Source organism: Hippocampus comes, unplaced genomic scaffold, assembly GCF_001891065.2.
Source record: "Hippocampus comes isolate QL1 unplaced genomic scaffold, H_comes_QL1_v1.1 scaffold109, whole genome shotgun sequence".
In the NCBI taxonomy this organism is placed as follows: domain Eukaryota; kingdom Metazoa; phylum Chordata; class Actinopteri; order Syngnathiformes; family Syngnathidae; genus Hippocampus; species Hippocampus comes.
Window position 1 is genome coordinate 789,469 of NW_017805274.1, and position 22,718 is coordinate 812,186.

Genomic DNA, 22,718 nt, shown 5'->3' on the forward strand with positions numbered 1-22,718 from the left:
ACGTGTCCAGCTGTCCAGTGTTTCAGTAACTGGCGTTAGGATTACAAAAAGGTTCCTTGGAAATATTTCCCCCTGTAAAAGGTCCCTGGACCCAAGAGGTTTTTGAGAACAACTGTCCCAAAGTTATCAGAGGTTCCCCTTTGGGATGCACTTCGGTTTTCTGTGATCATTCTTTATTCCATTTATTTATCCCAGTCACCATGGATAAAGGAGAAACCATCCGAAGACAGAACAATCAATCAGCATTTCATGTTTTAATGGTGTGGCTAGTGATAACCTAATTGCATTGCGTTTTTTTTTTTATTATTTTGTTTCCCTCATAAACACGACGTGCAGCAAACATCACCTGTTTTTCTCCCATTACGCTTTAACCATTAAATGTCAATCGTGACGGAGTGCAGCTCTGAGTGCGTTTGTTTGTCCTGAATGCTAATGGGCTTCCAGTGGGCAGATCCATCCATTTAATTTCCAGCCTTTTTTTTTTTTTTTTTTTTTGTTGGTCCAGAGTCCAAATTAAGTCAACTGCATACATCAATAACATTGTCCAACATGGAGGAATGAAAGTTTTGGAAATACATTCCCAGAAAATCCCCTACAATGTGGGAATTGGCCCGATTTATTGTCGCCCATAAGTGGCTAGTGTCAATTAGCATTGTGAATAGTTAATTTGAGTTGCTCCAGTTGAGCTTTCAGCATGTTCAGTTATCAGAGATCCGAAACTCTGAACTGAAATGTGTCCTGAAGCAAAACGCTTTGCGCCTGCAGCTATGCCCACAGCAAATGTGGCGCTTTGAGCCGAATGCTAATGCTAATTGAATGGAAGCAGGCAGGCTTGATTGAAAAGGCTTGAAATATATACAATACCACAACAGCCTTCGGGGTTACACATTTTTTTAATATACAGTAATTTTTTGTTTGTTTTGTTTAGTTATGTTTTACTCACTACTAGCATCTTATCAGTTGAGATGTGCTTTAAAATTACAAGAGAATGAAATCAACTGAAAAGGTAACAAGAGAATGTAACATCCTGTGTTCAAATATACAGTAGCTAAGTAGAGAATGACAGTGTTTCGCAATGACCTGTTAGCATCCTACTGTTTCCCATATGGTATTATGCTAATTCGAACACATTTTACATTCAAATCCAGTTTGCAAGCAGTGGATCGGGGAGTCATACGGCGCACAGCCATAATCCAATTCATGATTTAAATGACCACCTAAATGCGACTCAACTTTTTAAAATACATGACTCTTATATTTGTGCCTGTCAGTTTTTGGTCTCATCAGCGAAGCAAACAACTCGAGCAATCAAGTCAGAAATGAGTTGGTCACAAAATGGCCGCCGTGGGAGCTGACTGCTGAATTATGAAATAAAATGGGACTAATTATAGATTTACAGCCGCTATGAGAGCGTATGCAGCAGATTGCGCGGATAACGCACAAAACCGCTATTAGCATATTGCACGTGCTAATCACAATTTTTAAAAAAGAAAGGGGAGTGGATATCAGATGGTCCACAGGGATATCGATTGGACGCCACTGGATTATGACGCCAATGCGTGCTAGCTCATCCGACGGGATTATGTAAATGAGCCAATTCAGGAGGAGGCGGGTGATTTTTTTTTCCATGCCAGTCGACTTCAAAGTGGCCAGCACTGCGCATTGAATTAGTGCTGCGCCTAATCCCGCTGAAAGTGGAGGGATGGGGGCGGCGGGGGGGGGGGTTATACCTTTATTAATATATGAAGGTACAGTGGGTAAGAAAGGTGACAAACTGAGCAAGTGGAAAGTTTTCAGCAGGAAAAATGGTGACTCACAACACAGTAGCCAACATGGAGAAGTGAATGTGTGTGTGTGTGTGTGTGTGCGTGTGTGTGTGTGTGTGCGTGCGTGCGTGCGTGTGTGTGTGTGTGTGCTAAAAAAATAAATCGGTGTGCAGGAGCAAGAACTGGAGGGAGACCAAGAACGAAAGGATCAAAGTGAATTTTTTTCTCCAAGAGTGCCACCATTGCAGTGAAGAGCAGGGAAGTTTTTCGTTCTTTCTGAGCTTCACATGTTCCCGTGCAAACGAATATTGCACGTACTGCAAATTCCACAAGGATCAAAGGTCAACAATACAGCTGAGATTTTACTACACCAGAGAAGGAGGATGTTTGGAATTTGAGTAAAGGATCAGGGAGGTTGGAAATGACTGTAAACTTACTTCATGTGTTCCTGTTCCTGTGCAAATAATAACTACACCTTATGCAAGAAAACCCAAGGATCATGAGCAGGGCTATGTAGACTTCATATCCACTCTACTTAGTGTTCCCTGTTCTAGGCTGTCCTCTTTGTGAACCTTAAGCAGCACTGTCACCAAAACAAAACAAAATAGGCAAGGACCTTTGGGGTATTTCACTTGAAACGTGACGGGAAAAAATTTAATTGCCATCAGGCACAAATGAATCTTATTAACTGATAACAGCAGAGCAAAATGACAAGCAGTGACTGACTGTGTGACATGAAATGACAGCCGACCTTTTTTTTCCTTCCTCTCTCTCACTGGGAGATATCATGTTAGTCACTAGTGCCACCACGTGGCCATCCTGAAAATTACAAAATAAAAAATACATACTTGTACAAGGAAGCGAGCAGACAGTTTTGCTTCTACCCTAGCCATCTGAATAAATTTGTTGTAAATGTTTATTTTACAGACAGGACATCTTAAAAGTGCTGACTCAACGTGTGGAGCTTTTCACAGTCATGATTCCGCGTTGGTTATTTCGCACGTTTGTCTGCAGCTGATCCGCACTAATCCGGATGCTTCTATCTCAAGCTTTGACGTTCATATTGCTCCACTTGCACCCTCGTCAGCGCCCGTCGCTTCTTATGCTGCTGCAAAAATTCAAAAGCGTTGGCTCTAAAAAGTCCACACACCCTTGTTCAAATGCTACTTTTTTCTTATTGTGATTTTTACAAATGTAACATTTACAGCTCAATTTAAAAGATCAATTACTCAGTTTTTGTACAGGAAAAAAAGAATAAAAATGAAAAGCGATGTTTCGTATCCACCAGTTGAGAATCACTCATTACGTCATCTTAAATCAGCCATTTTCAGTCCTTTGGATTTCAAACGAAACAGAGGCGTCCTTAAACTGTCTGTTTTTTTATTGATTTGTGTTGCACAGCACAGACAAATGAAGCACAGTGTTACAATATCGACTCAGAACATTTAGAAGAATATCATCAATAAAGCAGTGAGACTCCACTTAAGAGTACAGGCAAGAAAACGTCAAAAGGCAAACAGTGCTGCTGAACGGGGTCGTAAACAAAGCAAATGGTTGATATCACAGAACCGTCTCTTGGTGAAGCAGCTCGTGGCTCAAAGCTCGCGGTGACAGTACAACGTTCATTGTTTTTTCTTTTCTTTTTTTTTTTTTTTTTGCCCTTCTGCTCCATCGACTGACTGCTCATCGCTGCAGTTTTATTTTGCTTCCCACCTTCAGTTATCACGTAATATTTTCTAAGTGTAGCTAAGCTGTAAATGGAGCACTACTAAAGCCATAAGCGAATTAAAAAAAAAAACGTCAAACAAGCACATTGCAACTTGTCTACATCGAAGGAGTCCGAATTATTGCTTTGGCTGATGGCGAACATTAAAAGTGTCACATTCCGTGGATGGAAACAGAAACAATCCTGTGTGAGAAACATTCATGATAGAAAGTGTTGTTTTCATTGTGTAAATAAAGGCGAATGAGAAGCATTCTAATGCTATAAAGACACCACTTCAAACATATACATTCAAAATATTGGCAATGAGGTGATGGACTCATACAGAAATTTGACAGCTTGCAGTGTCGTCTTGTATGTACATGTCATTTATTTTTACTACCACAAAATGTCGGCAACTCTTTTTGTCTCAGTGAAACTCCTCCAGTCACTTCAAATTACCGGAGTTGCTTGGTAGCAGGATGCCACGAGAGGGGAGCAGAGCACTATTCTTGTTGAAATTACATGCTTCAATTTACTTCATCATAGAGTACTTCCTTGACACTAAGCTGCCACAAGATGGCGGCAAATCACTACCGTTGGCTAAATTAAATGCTTCGATTCACTGGACACCAAAGCAATACATGTAATTTTAGTGCGTTGGCTTATGCACAAAAATAGCGTAAACGTTGTTTTTTTCAGCAAATGACAGATGAACGAAAATGCCGGATTGTGAATATGCAGTTTAGGACAAGTCTCATGAAAACCGAGTCAAAGTCAAGATATTTCAAGAGTTTTAGCCAATCTGAGTCGATTTAGGTCATGTGACTCGAATGCACTACCTCTGGTAAGGAATGCCAAACAATCGTTAAAGTACAAGTGACACGACGATGGTGCGACAATCACAAGGGTGATATCTGACGCTGGTGGTGTGTGTGTGTGTGTGTGTGTGTGTGTGAATAGAGAGAGAGAGAGAGAGAGAGAGAGAGAGAGAGAGAGAGAGAGAGAGAGAGAGAGTCTCAAACACGTTAAGAGGGCAACACATTCAAGTTAGTAACTCTTGATAATGCATAACTGTGAACTAAAAGTCATTCCAAGTCATGAAGGATCATCCACATCAGAAAGCTGACTGAGAAAATACCAAGATGTGCAAAACTGTAATCTGGACAATAGGGGCCGTATTATGATAAAACATTCAGTTTTCATTTTTTTAAACATCCCATCAATACAGTATTTCTTCATAATGTCGATAATTGAAGTATTAATCATCAAATCAAGAATAAGCCACCGGCAGTGACGCATCCATGTCATTCGCCCGAGCATTTTTACAGACAGGCCTACCGGGACATCCGATGGTGGGGTGCGGTGGGTTGCAGTCGGAAGGGGGGAAGTGTAGCTGCGCCTAGAGGTTGACGAAGTGGAGGTCGGAGGCAGAGAAGCGGGGGCACAGCGCCGCATCGGGGTCCCGCAGCTGCCTCACGACTCGCCGGTGGAACTTGGCGCGCACGCGGTTGAACTCCATGATGTCGCTGGGGTCCTCTTCAATCCAGAAGCGATGGAACTCCTGCATCAGGTAACCTGACAAACACGCACGCGTATGTCAATAAAAACGAACGTGGCAACAGTCGAGTGTTCCGAGTGAAGTTGACTGACAGAAGGTCTGCTGGAGATGCAGCAGGGTGGCCATTTCGGGGGCCACGTTGTACAGGTGTGTCTTCAGGGCACCGCTCACCAGCAGCGAGTAGGCCAGGTCTGTGATGTTGATGCCCACGATGGCAAAGGAATAGCTGCAGGGCGGGAAGGAGGTCATCGAGTTTGTCAAAAAAGTTCGGGTAAGATTTTTGCGGGGACTGCGGCGAGCCTTACCCGATGGCTTTGTCAACATTTGTGGGTTCACATTCTGATGCGTTTGCCTCGCTGTGACACACACACGCACACACACCAATCAAGGGTTACAGCCTAGGTGTTCATGTTTCACTTGCAACCGGTTCACGAAGTAAGATCATTATGTATGGGATTACTGGATATGAGGATAAAGTTTTTTCTTGTACTGTATCTGATTAAATTGTATTTCGAATGAAGTGGCAATAAGGCATATATAAAAAAAAAAAAAGATGAATAACAAATACTTTTTAAAAACTGCTTTAAAACAGGGTTAGGGCAACTTGCAGCACATGGCCCATCATGCAGCCACCGGATGTTGCCATACACCAATTTAGTATGAAAAAGCTCCTTTTTGGAAAGCGTTTTCCCAGCCCTGTTTCAAATAGACTCGACTGCATGGAGTAGTAACAATGGCACAGAGCATGTGGCCAATAAAGCGGGTGAGTGAGGGTGAAAATGGGAGTACCTGCGACTCCCTTGCGCACTCCTGCGGCGGGCGTGGGAGCGACACAGAGGAGGCAAGCGTGTGTCGAAACAGACAGAAGAAGCTCACTGAGATGCTGATGGCAAAGCAATACAAGGCAGCGATGCAATCAACACAAGACGGGGAGGTGGTGAGTGACCGGGTCGAGCTGTGAACAATGGTGAAGAGAGCACGCTATATGGACAAAAATACACCGACACACCTTTTTAGCTAACAGTTGATCTGAATTCTTCATCACAACAAGCTTTTGCGATTTGTGAGAGCTTCCAGGAGTTTCCCCGGGAATTGTTTTGAGTCCTTTCATTATTTTATTAAATCTCCCCAGCACACGTCAAAATTCTCAAAGATCTCGCATCGGAGTAAGCAACGTCAGTTACTTCTGCGGATCTATCCTGAGTGCCAAGGAGTCAGACACAATTTGGAGCGGTGTTCCTCTGGGAAGTGTTTCATGTTCCATCCTTTTCACACAAAAGACAAACCCTTCTTATCCTTGTTGCAAACCCTCAAGTAACAATCAGTGTGACGAAGTTTGGAGAGGAGATCCTCAGGGAAGTGTTTTAGGTCCCGTCATTTTTCAAAGAAACCTGAACGTGTCACATGCTTTTGTCCATATGTCATGAAACAGCGTGTGTGTATTTTTTTGAGCAGAATGATGCACAGATGACGGTCACTTGTGTTATAGTTGAAATAACATGGATGCAACAAATCGTGCTTGAGAGTCAACAGGAAGTCCTCTAATCATACTTGTGCTTGGGCAGCAGGGAATCATGGAGCATCTGCAGAGCTGCAGCCTTGTCGTGTTCAGCAAAGTACCTTTAGATAAAAGTGAAATTGGCTTCGCATCTTCACTTAGCACTCTGTACATAACCAGTGTGCAAGGAGTTGATCTTACAGCAGATTGTAGAGACCCAGCAGGCCCATTCCTCGGAAGTCCGTCTTGGGATCGCTGCCTTGGAATCCAATCTCACACCACTGCTTGGAAATACGTCCGGTCAGCGGGGTGTCGGGACGCAGCTCCTCCCACAACTGCGGCAAAAATCAACAGGAGTGAATTCGTCAAAAGAACCCAGGCGGCAAGTGTATTAGATGGGATTTCATAGATGGACACCTTCATCAGCATGTCCTCGTGTTGTGCGTTGTCACAGTCGTAAGGCTCCCGCCGGAGCTTCTCCACCTCGGCCACTAAGTTCCTGTAGCCTACAATTTGTAACAGGCTGGCCTGAAGGGAGATGCCCAACCTCGGGGTAACATGAGGAAAGGAGGCCATGGGTCAATCTTCGCTTTCAGCTTGGCGAGCAATTTCCTTCAAGTGGCAGAGATGTGTCGTGTGGTCTTACTGAGGATTGGTATCAGGGTTGATCTTCTTCAGAGCCATGATGTCGTCAATGATTTTCTCTACTTTGTCAGGATGAGCGCTAAGGGCAGACTGCAGCAGCTGCAAAGAAAATACGGTAGGATGTACATTTTCCCAAAACTATTTGAATCATGTCATTAATCGTTACACTTGGACATTTACTTCATTTTTGGAGTACTTCAAAGATGACTCTGGAAGAAAAATATTGAAAAATTAGAAATCACTAGAGACAATGGAGGTGCAACAACTAATCAATCAATCCACCACAAATTGATGATCAAATTAATTGACAACTATTTGGATGATCGGTCATTCATTTCCAGACCTTGTTCAAATTAAATATTGTCAAAAGGCTCTTACCGATCTTGAGCGTCCTGCGGGCACCGTGTTTGTTGTTGTAGCAAATCCGCTGTAGCTCGCAGCGTCCCGTAAACTTACGTGCCACAAACTTGAGCCCTCGCCACAGACATTTGCAGTAGAGGAACACAAAGAACTGGGTCAACATCCTGCAGGGGGGAGAAGACAAAGAACAAGTGGAAATTGTTCCGTGTTCACACCCATTTTGTCATAGTAAATCATGGACATTGTCCTGAGGAATTAATATTTTTGGTGTGAATCAACCCTCCATTATTTGCTGAATTAATTGTATTGCATTTCTTGAGTACCAGTCAGACATAGTTTGGAGTGGCGTTCCTCAGGGAAGCGTTTTCAGCACTGTCATTTTTTTTTGGGTGATCTATGGATGGATGAAAGGACAACTTTATGTCCCAAAACATTTGCCCATATGTCGCAAAGGAGCAAGTGCTTGTTAATGGTCAGTGAGCTGAAATCTCAAGTGTTGTTTGGCATTTTGTTTTCTTACATTTTGTCTGAAACTCTCCGACATTTCTAAAAAAATTATTGCGCAATTAACAGAAATGAAGAGAAAGGTGGATCATAAAGGAGCATATGAGACTAGCTCCTCATAAAATGCTATTTTTGTCAGTGACAGAAACTTAGAATGGAGACATGTGCCTCATGGGAAACACATGCTGACCCATTAAGGACTATGTGGGACATTAGCTGCTTTACTTTGGCAAAAGTGTCAGAGTGGCAAATCCATCCAGAATGGATTTTGTTTTGACCGTTTGGGACATAGAGAGAAAATGAAGGCCCGATAAACTGCATTGTCCACAACCTCTGCGCGATCATTAACGTCACCATGGTATATGCAGCAAGAGCAGCGAAGGGGCTATAAATAGAAGAGACGACCAAGCGTTTGTTTATATACTGCATATAGCAGATTCTTTCTTACTTTGTCTCAACAGCATGACAAATGAATTCCATCAGCACACAACATGCAGGCTCGTCTTACCTCAGGAAGTGCTTCATGATGCCTGGTGTCTTCTTCAATGGACCTGCTGCTGGGGGATGACCTGCAAAGAGGAAATGACAGTGAACCAGATGTAATGCATGAAACACTACAACCAAACAAAAGTTAATGATTGTGTATGATGAACATTTGGGCTGAACTTATTGAAATTATATTATATGAATAAAATAGATTTTTTTTCCTACACTTTCAATTGTTTTAAGGATAAAGTTGTATTCAATGTATTGTATGGAGAGAAACCCTTTTTTTTTTTTTCAAGAAAAATAGATCTTCCAAAAGTGAAGTTGCATGCACGAAGCAGAAATTTCTACTTTGAAGAATTAAAAATGCTACACTTTTGGGAGAAAGTAAGATTTGAAAAATATATTTTATATATTTTCTTTATCCTTATGATTGTACTTTTTTTGTCAGAAAACGTTTTACTTTGAAAATATATATTTCTTTCCTCAAGTATCTTTTTAATAACATAAACTTCTCAACTAAAATAAAAAATTTCGACATAGTTTTTCCTTTTCAGTCTGGGTCCAGTACTCCTCCATACTAGTGGTTCGCATCCGGGCCGCGAGCCCCAGGTTGTCCCCCACCGCTCCAGGCCTGCATCTGAGGAACTGTCCACGGTGCGAAGCCATGAACGCGCAAGCCATCTCATATGCCACCTTTCCAACCAAATTCCACCTTTGTAACGCGCCACCGTTTCAAAAACGTGACACAATCAAACTGTGGTTGAAAAAAATAAAAGAAAATCATTTGCTTTGTCGGTAATAATCTACTGGACGATTAGAAAAAGCAACGCGCCACATTTGCATAATCCGCAACCGCATGTGCAGCAGTGCCCTCCGCCTTGCAAAGTCGGCACGTCACAAAATGCGTCTTAAAAAGCAGATTTTACCGTTTTTAATCTTTCAAAGGCAGTAAAAGCAGGCGACGTGCGGCTTCGTGTCTCTCCCCCCGTCAATCGGCTCCAGACGTCCGCTTTTCCTCCATGATGATGCCGCTGTGTGTGAGGACGCCTGACCGAAAGGGGGCGCCAAAGTGCAGGGGAGCAGATGACGTCACTCGGTTGGAGGAGAGCTGGTCTCTGATTAAACTGCAAACCCAAAATAAAAAATACACTCTGCACACAGAAATCTGTTTCTAGTGCTTGAGAGGGTCAAAATATTACAAGCAGCAGAAAATACAATAACAAAACACATTAAGATCTCTGAAATTATGCCTTTTATCAATTTTCCGACATTAAAAATGATTGACACGAATGCAAATAAAATGACACAAATGGTAAAAAAACTGTGTGGAAAAGTCACGTTTTTAAATTTAGAAAAAAGCACTTGAGATGAGCCTACTTTGAAAGGGGAATATTAAAAAGAAAAAGATGGCACAGTGATGATGAACTGCAGAATTGCAACAAAACAGAAAATAGAAAATTCAAGAACTATAAAATATCTAGCAGCAGAAAAGAACTGTTCTGGATCATAAATAGTTGTTGAAGCGTGTCCCAACAAGTAACAAGCACCATGTTAGTAGCACTAACATCAAAACGAATGATCAGTAACTTTTCCGAAATGAACGTAAACAACTGATTGTTCTTGTTTTTGTAACAGTATGACAGAAGACAACATTTGAGATGCCTTTCTTAGAACAGAAAGACTTTCTTCCTCCTCTTCTGGGGTCAGAGCGCAGAGACCACCGTCAGGTGACTTTGACCGTTTCTATCAGCTGGCAGCAGGCGGTCCGAGGCGCTCCGGGCCTCCTGGTCCGAAGAGTCGCTGGAGTCGGGCACGGGCTGGGCAGAGTATGTGGGCACGGCGTTGAAAGTGACGAAGCCCATCATGATGAGGACGAACGCCATCATGTACAGTGGTGAGAACTGCAAACGAAAATGATGCATCGTTGAAAAATAAGGAGGGGGCAATTTAGGTGCTTTGCTGCCATCTTGTGGCATCTACACACAATTACAAAGCCCTGAATTCATCTGTTGGGAGTTAGGATAGGTTCCAGTTCAGTCAGTGCAAACAAAAATGGACAAAGAAATAGACATTTGCTAAGCCGACCGTGTAGTGGAAGAGGAAGAGGCCACAGAATAGGCTGAAGAGGTCAGCAGTGAGCAGCGACAGGTTGACGGCGGTGGCGCTTGTCCTCTTCACCACCACCGGCATGAAGCTGTACAGTGCAAACATGCACAGCATGTAGAGGATAAACAGCATGGCTGCGCCACACAAAAATAACAACGGAGATGGGTTAGAGGAGCTCTGTTCAAACTTTATACACCGAGTTAAAAAAAAAAAATTTTATATATATAATTTTTTTTTTTTTTTAAATACACTTTAGACGGTGAGCTAACTCACCAATGTGAAATGTCCACTTGATTTTCTTGAGTGCGCTAACTTCCAGTGCGGCTCTGCGAAGGAGAACAGATTCAAAATGAGGAAATAATTTCATTATGCTGTGTAAAATAATTTCTCAAATATTCTTTTGGTATTTTTCTTTGTGGGATAAAATTCGGTTTCTTTTTTAGTCTTCCTGCTCAATCAAAAAATGTATGACTTTGGCCCCACCAAGTGTACCCGTAATCTTTGTGTTGTTAGATTTATTTCATCGACAGTGTACTCTTTCAATTTGTGTTTGAGATGTCCAAAGTGAAGCTGAAAGTTGAAAAATTGCTTCTACAAACACACACTATGCCGGGAAATTAAAAAAAGAACAAGAAAAAAGCCAAAGCGAGTATTTGGGGGTGGAAAATTTAGGTTTTGGGTTGGAAAGCTCACAGTTGAATCCCACTGATGATCGTCCCGAAGAATCCCATCATTCCCAAGAACTCCACTCGGCTGCGGTTCTTCACGGTGAACTCCTGGCACATGTTGGACACGGCGTAGAGAATGGCGCTAATCAGCACCAAGCTGTCGCCCAACATCACATCGCTGGCTGTGGAGTCAATCCATTACGAGAGGGTGGCGGTTGAATCTGGAGAGGATAGAAAGAAGGCGGCATCCTTACTGGATCCTGGGTCTCTTCCGGCCAGGATGTCGGCGCCCACCATGGCGCCCACGCCAAGCAGGCAAACAGTCACAGCAATGTAGTGTAGCGGCCTGTAGCGAGTCTTCAGCAGGAACCAGGACATGAGCATCAGTGCCGGTACCACGAAGCAGTCCAGCAGCTGCAAAACACACGGTGGTACTGATATGATATACTGTGATAGGACATGAAGCAACACGTTTATTATAAAAGTATTGCGTTTCTTTGAATAATGGCCGGAGGCTTGCGTTTACTCAGTTTCACAGAGTAACCAGTGGAAGGGAAGACTACCAGGTATTTACTCGAGGTGGGGCAGTGGAGGCCTTTATTTTTAAAAATACATCTTCACAATCGTAAATATAATCATAATAAAAAAAGGCGACTAAAATAAAGTGGCTATGACACATCCACACACCACCGTTCAAATGCAAGGTTTTCAGAAGTCAAATCATGAACCTGACTTAACTTTTAACCTGTACAACTGAACTGAAAATAAAATAACATCTTGGAGGGGAACTAAGACTAAACAAGTGAGATAACATTGTGGCACAGTGATTCACACCCTTTCGTGACTCGGTGTGTGGTTGTCTGATCGAATAAAACAATGGTGTACTTTCTGTTGTCTCACCTGGATGCTAGTCAGCGTGGTGTAGCGGTAGGCCATGACGACCGTGTAGTTGGCCTCCACATCAGCCAGACCCATCAGCAGGTACTTCCACCATTTGGTCTTCAGCACCTGCAGGAAATTTTGATCCCCTGCAGACGCACATAAGAGGCATACTGTGGCGCTAGTTTTATGACAGGCCAAACAAATTGAAAAGTCTAATCTGAACTGTAGCTATACCCGTGTGGGTGCAGAGTATTGTGGAGTAGGCAAGCAGCAGCAGGGCGTAGTTAAGGAAGCTCTGCAACATGGGCGTCTCCACACCGGCGTCAGCCAGGTACTGGCAGCTGACCGCCGTGCCGCAGATCATAACGGACAAGACTTGACCCATGACCAGGGTTTTCAGCAGATCCCTGGAAAGGGGAGAGCACGAGAGGATCAATACCCACTACCTCGGATGACGATCCAACAAAAACAAGTCCGCATTCCAAGCACTCACCACGTGAAGACATCCCTCAGCTTGTAATTGTACAAACCGCACGCCAGCCTCAGTTTCCCACACATCTTCTCGTCCGCTTGGGCCTCCATCGCTTGTCAGCACTATAAGATTAGAAAAGAAACAAGAAAAGGAATTAGTGTCCTGGCTAATTTATGAAGGAGCGCATGGTATAAGTCACACTGGAATATCTCGTGTTTCCAATTACCGGTATTGTCCAAGGTTGCCTTGCTAGATAGTGTAAAAATGACTCTACTAATGGAACCAAAACTTGCTATTTTGTTTTGTTTTCCTTCCACGTGCTTGCGTGGGTACTTATCTTTTATTGACACAAATATTCCCGTAGCTCAAGTACAGCAACACACATGCAAAAAGTTAAAATAAATAAGGTTTTGTGCCTAACCCAGGTTATCTATATCTATCTATATATCTCTGTGTATATATAGCTATATATTTTCCCCTCCGCAGACATCGTGGTTTACCTCACCAAAATGACCGCTATAAAATGATAGTTTTACATTAAAATTAACGTGTTTTGGGGGTATAAATTAAAAAGTAGAATGATTCACTGATAAGTTTCAATGACATCCAAAACATGGCAGACATGAACGAAGCTTACCTCGGACTAATCAGCAGACTTCGCTCTGACACTCTTAAGTATGAAACGCCAAAGTTTCACTGCAGTCCATTAACTCGCACGATAATATTCAGCCCGGTAATATTAGAAGAAGCCGGTCCACATTACTGCCTCCTCCGGCAAGCGTGTCGGTTCCAAGCCTATCACGCTGCCGCACCGGAAGGGGCCGCGTTCCCTCGTCTTTCTCCTCCTACTTCTCCCATGGGAGCGAAAATGACAGCTGGCGATTATCGTGTTCACTGCCGGAATACTTTCTACTTTAACATTATTTGACTCTTTATCACCGCTGCGCAGTGTAATATAAAGGGTCGACAGTTTATTGGAGTCGCCTGTCTCGCATCTGCTTTTTTAAAATGGGTGACGCGTGGAAATTACGTCATTTTAACCTCGACCATTCAGACCACATTGGTCTTTTACGTCAAATTTCAGCGTCTCATTCACGATATACCTGCCAAACTCGTACAAAAATAAAGGATAAATAAATAAATACAAAGAATAATATATTTGGTAAATTGATAAGAAAAACAATTTAATGCGCGTCGGTCAAAATACGCCATTAAATATATACAATATTTTAGGAGGAATCCTCCTTTAATCTAGTTAATTGTTCCTTGTGAACGTAGCTTTTCAGACTACTACAGTAATTAGCAAGGTTCTCTTTTGAGAGGGAGTTGATTTGATCAGCCCATTGTCACGATTTGCATAAGTAAATAACTTCCAAGGTTTACTGTCATCAGGTGTGTGGGAGATAAGATGTGACACAAATGCAATGAGTACATCAATATGACATTAAAGAGTGCCACTGAATAGATAAATTGTCCTGCAGTTACATTATATTTGGAGAGGACTATAATACATTTAGAAAAGGCATAGTTATAGCAGAACTATTCTTCATGATAAAACTGCATCACAAGCCTTTCAAATAGGACTCCTGGCTGCCACAAAATACGACCTACATATAGCAAGAATAATCCTCCTCTTCGTTTCCTCTGTAAACTACTCTTATCCTGAACTGAAGGATAAATTCTTTGCACTGGCTTACGTGGGAAAACACCGGACCAAGGTTGTCACACAGCGAAAGAATGATAACACTCACCTAAACTACTATATTCTTGGTCTGGCAGTTGGATGCAAGACCGCAGGCCAGCGCCAGTTTGAGGAGCGACGCTGTCCATGACAAGTTTCTCGAAAGAGGATCTTTTCTGCGGATGCAGTGCAGTGCAGTGAGGTTCAAATTAAATAGAAAACGGAACTGTATTGTAACTTTGCGACACGGTGTATTATATTATCATTCACCCATCTATTCATTTTCTCGAGATCTTATCCTCATTACGGTTGTTGCTGGATTATTGTTGAAAAAAACATTCATTTTTTTCTACGCAATTTGATTACAAATAATTGTTTTTGTTAATTAAAATGCATATGTGGCTTTCCTCATTATTATTATTCATTACAATGCTGTATTTATGATAGACTCTTGAAATGAGATACGATATGACGACCAGCCGCCGAGCTGTCGCGAGATTCGGCGAGACTATAAGTTAAGGGAACATGGCGACGTCTAATTTGCTAAAGGTAGGAGCTCACTCCAATTTAATTATTTCTCACGTATGGGCCGCCGAAGTGCTTGTCACCCTTGAGCCGTCCCGTCGCCGTGAGTGTTTCCCGCTCCCGGAAGACCCCAGTCTGCAGACCACCGCAAGCGTTGTGCTCTTTGACGCCGGCGCGGGGAGAATTTTAACTTGACTAGCATTAGCTCCCTGCCAGAGATTTAGCTCAATGGCAAAGCTACAGCATTAGCTTTCTTAAATGAGGGCAGTGGGGACAGCGGAAACATGCGAAGGGTGGAAGCAAGGTAGGAAGGCCTGGCTGTGAGAGGTCCGCGTCATCCGGGAGGACGTGTTTTTGTCCGCGCGACCCCACGCAGGAGCCGCGATATCATCTGTCAAATCAGTCAGGCACACACAGGAATCTGCAGCTGACTGGCTGGCCCCTTTCAAACCCACGCTCAGGGCTGCCAAAAGGCAACTGGCTGGGGTATTTTCTGCACACTGAGCCTCCAGTAAACCCACCCGCTGGCGTCAAACGCAGCCTAACAATCACCTATTTGGCTTATTAGGTGCTTATCGACAGGATGCATAGGTACTCCTTATTTTGCATGATGGAGAGTTGCAGAGTACTTACGGGACAAACATGCGTGTATGCTTTTCTTAAGAATCTCCACTAGAAATGATATAATTGATGTAGGCTTGCCACAGCCTTGAAACCAGGCGTTCTCAAATTTACATTGCAACTATTTGTGCCCTGTGATGTGTGTGTCCCGCTTCTCGCCTGAAACTCGGCTAGGATAGGCTCCGGGTCCAAATGAATGACGGCCACTCCTATCATAAACAGATGGATGGAACTGATGTTGATATATTTGTGTTGGGTTTGTTGAGTGACAGTCAGTCGGACAGAGGTTGCAGTGGAGTTCCTCAGAGAATTGTTTTAGGTCCTGTCATTTTTTTTCTGTATGATCAGTGTTTTGCATAAAGCAAGAGTGGTTAGTGTGTCTGCCTCACAGTCCTGTTGTTAGGTGGACAAGTTTTAGCTATGGACTTCCTGTGTGACCTTTGGCACATTCTCTCCATTTTTCATGAATAACTCTCAATCATCCATGAGTGAGAATGCTTCTTTGTCTACATGCTCCCTTCAATTGGTGGTAAAGGACCCACAGTTCCATATTTACTATATTATCACGAATGTAACTGATGTTCTTCTTGTCTTTTCTTCCCTCGCAGAACAAAGGATCCCTTCAGTTCGAGGATAAATGGGACCTGATGCGTCCCATCGTACTAAAGCTGTTAAGGCAAGAGTCGGTCACCAAGCAGCAGTGGTTCGACCTTTTCTCGTGAGTTTGGCCTGTTAAAAAAAAGTTAATACCTCAGGGAAGCTTTAGGTGACGTCTTAATCCTTCCGCAGAGACGTCCACGCTGTCTGCCTGTGGGATGACAAAGGTCCCGCCAAGATCCACCAAGCCCTTAAAGAGGACATCCTAGAGTTCATCAAACAAGCACAAGCAGTAAGGCTGAAACTACAATGGGGGATTTATCACTTTACATCTTCACACTTGTAATATACAAGCCAAATTTATTTTTATTACCATATTTTCACGACCATACGGCGGACTGTATTAAAAGACGTAGTGTCAGTTATGTATGCCATTACTGTGTTTAACATTCACAAGACACATTGTATTATTTGACGTAGGCATGGTAAAACGCACGCCGGCTTAAACAATATGGTAGCATGCATGCACGCTAGCTTATGTTTTCAAAAAGGCAGTGGCAGCAAAACAGTTGTACTTAGAAGTATTTAACAATGGCGCCTATTTTTAAGGAAAACGAATCCAATGTTTGCCGCTGTTTTCTCAAAGCGGGTGCTGAGTCACCAGGATGACACGGCCCTGCTGAAGGCCTACATCGTAGAGTGGCGCAAGTTCTTCACGCAATGCGACATTTTGCCCAAGCCATTCTGCCAGTTGGAGATCACACTGATGGGCAAGCAGGGCAGCAACAAGAAGTCCAACATGGAGGACAGCATCGTCCGGAAGGTGATTGGCCGACTGTCAGTCGAAAGATTGACGCAGGGTATTTTAATGACTGCCGCTTGTATTGACCTTCCCCCCGCAGCTGATGTTGGACACGTGGAACGAGTCTATCTTCTCCAACATTAAGAACAGGTTACAAGACAGCGCAATGAAGCTGGTCCATGCCGAGCGGCTGGGGGAAGCCTTCGATTCGCAGTTGGTCATCGGAGTGCGAGAGTCCTACGGTGAGCAGCCATCTACTGCAGTGGAGCCATGTAGCAACCCGAGACTAGTAGCAAACACCAAGTGATATCACACATTGCTAAATAGTGTAATTTCCTCATGCAATATGTTTCTCTCTTCGTTCCCGCAGTGAACTTGTGCTCAAACCCCGAGGACAAGCTGCAGATCTACAGGGATAACTTTGAAAAAGCCTACATGGATTCCACTGAGCGCTTCTACAGAACGCAGGCGCCCGCCTACCTCCAACAAAACGGCGTCCAGAACTACATGAAATATGTGAGCTCAAGTCATGATTGCATCGATAGCATTTAATCAATACACAGAAATAAAGTTCTAACATGAATACTGTATGTGCTCTATTAGGCTGATTCCAAGCTGAGGGAAGAGGAGAAACGTGCACTACGATATCTGGAGACAAGGCGTGACTGCAACTCTGTACAAGCAGTGAGTGTGAAAGCCTAATGCACAAACAAGTACACTTTTTCGAGTTGATATTTTCTGTTTAAAGTATGTAACAATTATTCCATTACAAAAAAGTTTGAAGCAAAGTCATTGCCTCAAAGCTTTGCAGGGATAATTTTTTTCCACATGGACTAATGTTACGACAGTCACTCCACATTTAGAAAGAAGTTGCTGCTTCTTCGTATTTTATGGAAAACTGATTCTGTTCTGCTTCCCAGTTAATGGAGTGTTGCGTCAACGCTCTGGTAACGTCCTTCAAGGAGACCATCTTAGCCGAGTGTCCGGGCATGATCAAGAGGAATGAAACAGAAAGTGAGTACTGCCTTCACTTTGGAGCCCGGAATCAGCCATGACCAAAACCTTTGCACATATAGCATCCGTTTTCTGTTTTTGCCTCTTTCCAATGCAAAAGAGCTGCACCTGATGTTCTCGCTGATGGACAAAGTGCCGAGCGGCATCGAGCCCATGCTTAAGGACCTGGAGGAACACATCATGAGCGCCGGCCTTGCAGACATGGTGGCCTCCGCCGAGACCATCACCTCTGTGAGTGCCGCAAAGGACGTTCTTCTATGCTTTCTTTTTTCCTCTCCTAGGATTATTTTCAAAATGTAAAGAAAAAAAAATGCCTGCAGGGAAACCTTCCACACAGGCATCAGGAGCCCCAGTGGGAACCCATAACAGAAATTAAAAGAACTTTTTGGAGCCATCGATTTTTCTACCTGTCATTGTGGTCGTTCCTTTCAAGACGTATATTTCCTTTTTTCGTCGCAGGACTCTGAGAAGTATGTGGAGCAACTGCTCACGTTGTTCAACCGCTTCAGTCGGCTGGTGAAAGAAGCCTTCCAGGACGACCCTCGTTTCCTCACCGCCAGAGATAAAGTGAGTTCCGCTTTGGCTAGTGAATCTTTTTCGCCGCACCGGCCGGCATGTCAGCGTTTCCGGTGGCACGGTTTTCGGTTTTCTCAGTGTCTGCGGTGCCGTGCAGTGGAAAGGCGACAAATGAATTTGTTTGTTCTCAATTTCTCCTCACGTCTCTTTGCAGGCCTATAAAGCCGTCGTCAACGATGCCACTATATTTAAATTAGAACTTCCCATGAAACAGAAAGGGTAAGACATTGTGAGATTTTTTTTTTCCCCTCCCACGAATAACAAACAATACTAGATCATGTGACCGTACTTTATTTACAGTGTGGGCTTGAAAACACAACCTGAGTCGAAGTGTCCAGAGCTGCTGGCCAACTACTGCGACATGCTGCTCAGGAAGACTCCACTCAGCAAGAAGCTCACGTCGGAAGAGATTGAGGCCAAACTCAAGGAAGTGGTGTGTGTTTTAGTTTTTTTTTTTTTTTGCTTGTCTGTAGGCGCACATAAATGTGTCCCATGTTGCAAATGACACATGCCAAACTGTGGCCCAATTAGTCTCTGAGTTCTGGAAAAGGAATATCACAACACAATTGGCAGTTATGAAGTGCATTCGGTGGGATGCATTTGTATTAAGTTTGTAAAGGCAAATCATATTCATACAGCTCTTGGATTGGAGCTCATATAGCACACGTACCTAATGAAGTGCCCGCCCTGACTATATATTCCCTTCATGTCTCGCTTCTCTTCTATGTGTTGTTTTGCAGTTGTTGGTTCTGAAGTACGTCCAGAACAAAGACGTGTTCATGCGCTACCACAAGGCCCACCTGACCCGCCGCCTCATCCTGGACATCTCGGCAGACAGCGAAATTGAGGAGAACATGGTCGAGTGGCTCAGGGTAAGATCAACTGCAAAAAGTCGCCGCAAATATTCTCAAATCTTCTATCCGTCGCCAACGTTTTTCTGTCACGTCCTTGATCCAAACAGGAAGTGGGAATGCCGGCGGACTACGTCAACAAGCTGGCCAGGATGTTTCAGGACATTAAAGTGTCTGAGGACCTCAATCAGTCTTTCAAAGAAATGCATAAACACAACAAGCTGGCTCTACCAGGTAAAAGACAAGAGAGTGAAGCTCAGTTTGTCGCAGGGGATCTGCAGTCATCCTAGTAACTTGAAAGCCTCAATGTTCCTTTAGCTGACTCGGTCAACATCAAGATCCTGAATGCTGGCGCTTGGTCACGGAGCAGCGAGAAAGTGTTTGTCTCGCTGCCCACGGAGCTGGAGGACTTGATCCCGGAGGTGGAAGACTTCTACAAGAAGAACCACAGCGGACGCAAATTACATTGGCATCACCTCATGTCCAACGGCATTGTGGGTGTCACCTGCGCACAGATCTCATTTGACTGTGTGGCTGTACATAAAGTGTCTGACACTTAAACTATGACTTGACTTGTGTTTTTTTTTTTCTTTCCTCCCCTCTGCCACAGATCACCTTCAAGAACGAAGTGGGCCAGTTTGACCTGGAGGTGACGACCTTCCAGCTAGCTGTGCTCTTTGCCTGGAACCAGAGACCCCGGGAGAGGATCAGCTTCGAGAACCTCAAACTCGCCACCGAGTTGCCCGACGCAGAGCTGCGACGCACACTCTGGGTAGAAAAAACACAAAGGGGACCCCCCCCCCCAAAAAAAAAGACGCCGTTTGAAATTGAAAACATTCCATGTTGAGACACTGGTTGACTTCCAAGTAGTTTTCATTCCATTACAGTTTTTCCCCATAGGATTTAATGCACGTTGAACTAACAAATCAGAGAAGTTAACAGCGGTGTCATAAAACTAAAATAAAGTAAAATGACTGACCGTCATTTCAGTTGCCCCATTGACAACGCTGACTGATGGACAGTAAAAAAGAAGCTCCTCTTTCCGTTAGCGTTTCAGCTACGTGCTAGTGAGCATCTACTTGTTCAAATAAATGAGGCTCTCGAAATGGTATAGAAAATGGATGGATGGATTTGTCGGGTGAACTTCACGTCTCGTTATTCTCCAGAATTCTCACCCATCTTACCTCTCTCCTCCTTTGATCCAGTCCCTGGTGGCGTTTCCCAAGCTCAAGCGGCAGGTGCTGTCCTATGACCCCGCGGTGTCGTCGCCCAAAGACTTTGCCGAAGGAACGTTATTCTATGTCAATCAAGAGTTTTCTCTTATGTAAGCAAATGTCTTTAGTCACTGCATTTTTTCAAGTAGTGGTCCCTCCTCCGATGCACACCGTCCCGCAGTTATTCGCCCGGTGCGTCCTCCTCCTCCTTTTCCCATCGGGGGAGTGCTGATGTATATTCTAGATCGGAAAATAATTCCCAAATATGAAAATAAATGATCAAACTAACTGTCAGAAGAACCTGCAGGTGGACGTGGATTTAATTATTGGTTATGTTTGCATACGTATACTTCCAGAAAAAATTCAAAAGTTCAGAAACGGGGAAAGATCAACCTGATCGGCCGACTGCAGCTCACCACAGAGAGAATGCGAGAAGAGGAGAACGAGGGCATCGTCCAGCTCAGGATACTCCGAACACAGGTACGCCACCACCATGATCATGCAAAGAGAACTTCCTACTGGGCACCATCTTGATGCCGTCCACTTTTTTTTGTCATACAGGAGGCCATCATCCAGATCATGAAAATGAGGAAACGCATCAACAATGCCCAGCTACAAACAGAGCTGGTAGAGATCTTAAAGAACATGTTTTTACCACAGAAGAAGATGATCAAGGAGCAGATTGAGTGGCTAATCGACCACAAATACATCAAGCGGGACGAGGCCGACATAAACACCTTCATCTACATGGCATAGCACAACGGTTTGGACTTTTGGCTTTTTTTTTTGCCCCTTCTCAATCGGGCCTGATGGACGCTCGAAGAATACTTCCAGGCCCCCTTGACCCCAGCCACATCATCAGCCCTCACCGCGGCCCCGTCCTCTATTTAAAATGAAATCCTGTGCAGGGAGGCATGAATCAACTGACTATTTAAAAACACTTCCTGCCTTAAACTTGTATAAAGAAGAAAAGCAAAGTCTGCACCTAGTGGTTGTAACTGTTTTTATTTGGAAGGCTGTATTTCATGCTTTGTTTTACTCCTTTCGGAATGCTACTACGGTGTGCTGGCTTGCTCGCTCCCACCCGACGCTTGTGGAATTCTATGACAAGGAAAGCAGCTCAAGCAGGAAACACATCTGGGGCGATAAACACCATGCTCCACTTTTTGTGTGTTTTCCAGTGCGAGCGAAGCTTCCACAGCGCTTCGAATACAACTCGTCGCTTCAAGGCACTGTGGGGGTTTGGAGTTTGTTTGTGTTGTTGTTGTGAGAGTAAGTATCACTTAATCAGGACTTCTTTTTTTTTTTTTTTCGTACAGTGCCAGATCGACACATCAGCCTCTTTTACCCCCCAGGATTCAAATCTCTGTTTTCTGAAGGGTGATAAAGAAAGCTGTAGGACGGACGTTTTGGATTTCGAAATGTCCTAAGGGTCAAAGAAGGTCAGTGTCGGAGGTTCAAAGCGGGTGAGGAGAAGCCCAAGTCAGTATTAAGTTTCAAAAGCTTTTCAGCGGTGTGTACCGTGAGATGTGAATAAATAAAATAAACAGCACCTTAACATGAAAGTGTTTGCTGACGCGCCTTTTTGTTACCTGCCTTTGTCACAAATGTTCCAGGATGAGTGTCCTGGAGTGAATGAATCCTGCAGTAGGTGGCGTCAGAGCAGAACTTTGTAAGAATATGACAATTGTATGTTTTTTATTAGCCAATGAAAATGAGAACTTTGGTGTTCCTTACAATCGGTATCTCTTGCGTTCATTTATTTGTATTTTTTTGTTTTTGTTTTAATCTATTACTTAAAAATCTGTTTCTTAGTCTATGTGTTGTCACATGAATACAGGATGTGCCAAAAGTATGTGTTCGGAAAAAAGAAGGCGGTCAAGCAGAAACAAATGTAGGCTGGAGCGAAGGAATGAATGATTTAAAGGTACATGGAACAAACAGGTGTGAAAGAAGGAAGGCAAGCACAATTTGACGTAGGACATAGACGTCAATAAAGTGTGTCTGAAGGCGGGAAGGATGGAATGAAGGAGGTCAGGAAGGCAGAGATGAAGAGTGAAGTATTCTTTTTTTACATGTATACAGGAGAGAGTAAAGGGAATCGATTTTAATTAGGCGGCTTGTTTTCTTAATCACAGCATACTGCATCCTCTTATTTGTGACAAAGAGCTGGGGGATTACAAC

The 22,718-nt window shown here is 43.6% G+C and overlaps 3 protein-coding genes and 1 long non-coding RNA gene across 8 annotated transcripts; 2 read left to right on the forward strand and 2 right to left on the reverse strand.

Annotated features, from left to right (window-relative positions):
* The first annotated feature begins 3,486 nt into the window (after nucleotides 1-3,486).
* Nucleotides 3,487-4,723, forward strand: LOC109515695 (uncharacterized). The gene is made up of 2 exons (XR_002168239.1): nucleotides 3,487-4,413; nucleotides 4,452-4,723. It is a non-coding gene; the product is annotated as an uncharacterized LOC109515695 (long non-coding RNA).
* On the reverse strand, nucleotides 4,682-9,675 carry elmod1 (ELMO/CED-12 domain containing 1). 3 transcript variants are annotated; one of them, XM_019869661.1, is made up of 12 exons: nucleotides 9,452-9,675; nucleotides 8,545-8,605; nucleotides 7,551-7,696; nucleotides 7,353-7,381; nucleotides 7,174-7,271; nucleotides 6,945-7,074; nucleotides 6,729-6,862; nucleotides 6,581-6,649; nucleotides 5,819-5,839; nucleotides 5,335-5,385; nucleotides 5,122-5,255; nucleotides 4,682-5,046 (listed from the first exon to the last, which is right to left on the reverse strand). In XM_019869661.1, exons 2-12 carry the CDS (start codon nucleotides 8,559-8,561, stop codon nucleotides 4,871-4,873), a joined length of 1,005 nt encoding a protein of 334 aa, XP_019725220.1. In that variant the 5' UTR covers nucleotides 8,562-8,605; nucleotides 9,452-9,675; the 3' UTR covers nucleotides 4,682-4,870. The 3 variants fall into 3 exon arrangements, with proteins under 3 accessions (XP_019725220.1, XP_019725218.1, XP_019725219.1); XM_019869659.1 differs by lacking the exon at nucleotides 9,452-9,675 and adding an exon at nucleotides 9,104-9,352; XM_019869660.1 differs by lacking the exons at nucleotides 5,819-5,839; nucleotides 9,452-9,675 and adding an exon at nucleotides 9,104-9,350.
* A 79-nt stretch (nucleotides 9,676-9,754) lies between these two features.
* Nucleotides 9,755-13,678, reverse strand: slc35f2 (solute carrier family 35 member F2). Its single transcript, XM_019869662.1, has 9 exons — nucleotides 13,291-13,678; nucleotides 12,675-12,775; nucleotides 12,416-12,588; nucleotides 12,200-12,327; nucleotides 11,554-11,713; nucleotides 11,325-11,481; nucleotides 10,905-10,957; nucleotides 10,611-10,765; nucleotides 9,755-10,426 (listed from the first exon to the last, which is right to left on the reverse strand). Exons 2-9 carry the CDS (start codon nucleotides 12,761-12,763, stop codon nucleotides 10,229-10,231), a joined length of 1,113 nt encoding a protein of 370 aa, XP_019725221.1. The 5' UTR covers nucleotides 12,764-12,775; nucleotides 13,291-13,678; the 3' UTR covers nucleotides 9,755-10,228.
* Nucleotides 13,679-14,791: 1,113 nt separating this feature from the next.
* LOC109515661 (cullin-5) lies at nucleotides 14,792-21,352 on the forward strand. Of its 3 annotated transcripts, none has more exons than XM_019869620.1 (19): nucleotides 14,792-14,883; nucleotides 16,089-16,198; nucleotides 16,270-16,369; nucleotides 16,724-16,900; nucleotides 16,980-17,121; nucleotides 17,250-17,395; nucleotides 17,483-17,563; nucleotides 17,800-17,893; nucleotides 17,994-18,124; nucleotides 18,353-18,460; nucleotides 18,624-18,688; nucleotides 18,770-18,902; nucleotides 19,210-19,341; nucleotides 19,431-19,554; nucleotides 19,639-19,814; nucleotides 19,931-20,092; nucleotides 20,526-20,644; nucleotides 20,891-21,014; nucleotides 21,096-21,352. In XM_019869620.1, the coding sequence occupies exons 1-19, from the start codon at nucleotides 14,860-14,862 to the stop codon at nucleotides 21,288-21,290; spliced, it is 2,343 nt and encodes a 780-aa protein (XP_019725179.1). In that variant the 5' UTR covers nucleotides 14,792-14,859; the 3' UTR covers nucleotides 21,291-21,352. The 3 variants fall into 3 exon arrangements, with proteins under 3 accessions (XP_019725179.1, XP_019725180.1, XP_019725178.1); XM_019869621.1 differs by lacking the exon at nucleotides 14,792-14,883 and adding an exon at nucleotides 14,900-15,163; XM_019869619.1 differs by lacking the exon at nucleotides 14,792-14,883 and adding an exon at nucleotides 15,687-16,006.
* The last annotated feature ends 1,366 nt before the right edge of the window (nucleotides 21,353-22,718 follow it).

Bases quoted from the DNA above. Each gene is read 5' to 3' on its own strand.
- slc35f2 (XM_019869662.1), bottom strand. From the start codon at position 12,763: ATGGAGGCCCAAGCGGACGAGAAGATGTGTGGGAAACTGAGGCTGGCG. The intron at 10,958-11,324 runs GTGAGCTTTCCA...TCTCCTTCGCAG, and splicing joins ATCATCAGTGGGATTCAACT to AGCCGCACTGGAAGTTAGCG. The intron at 10,766-10,904 runs GTGAGTTAGCTC...TGTGTGGCGCAG, and splicing joins CAAGTGGACATTTCACATTG to CCATGCTGTTTATCCTCTAC.
- LOC109515661 (XM_019869619.1), top strand. From the start codon at position 15,944: ATGAATAACTCTCAATCATCCATGAGTGAGAATGCTTCTTTGTCTACA. The intron at 16,199-16,269 runs GTGAGTTTGGCC...ATCCTTCCGCAG, and splicing joins CAGTGGTTCGACCTTTTCTC to AGACGTCCACGCTGTCTGCC. The intron at 20,645-20,890 runs GTAAGCAAATGT...GTATACTTCCAG, and splicing joins AATCAAGAGTTTTCTCTTAT to AAAAAATTCAAAAGTTCAGA.
- elmod1 (XM_019869659.1), bottom strand. From the start codon at position 9,206: ATGGCTTGCGCGTTCATGGCTTCGCACCGTGGACAGTTCCTCAGATGC. The intron at 8,606-9,103 runs GTATGGAGGAGT...TCCTCTTTGCAG, and splicing joins GGCCCGGATGCGAACCACTA to GTCATCCCCCAGCAGCAGGT. The intron at 5,256-5,334 runs GTAAGGCTCGCC...CCCGCCCTGCAG, and splicing joins AATGTTGACAAAGCCATCGG to CTATTCCTTTGCCATCGTGG.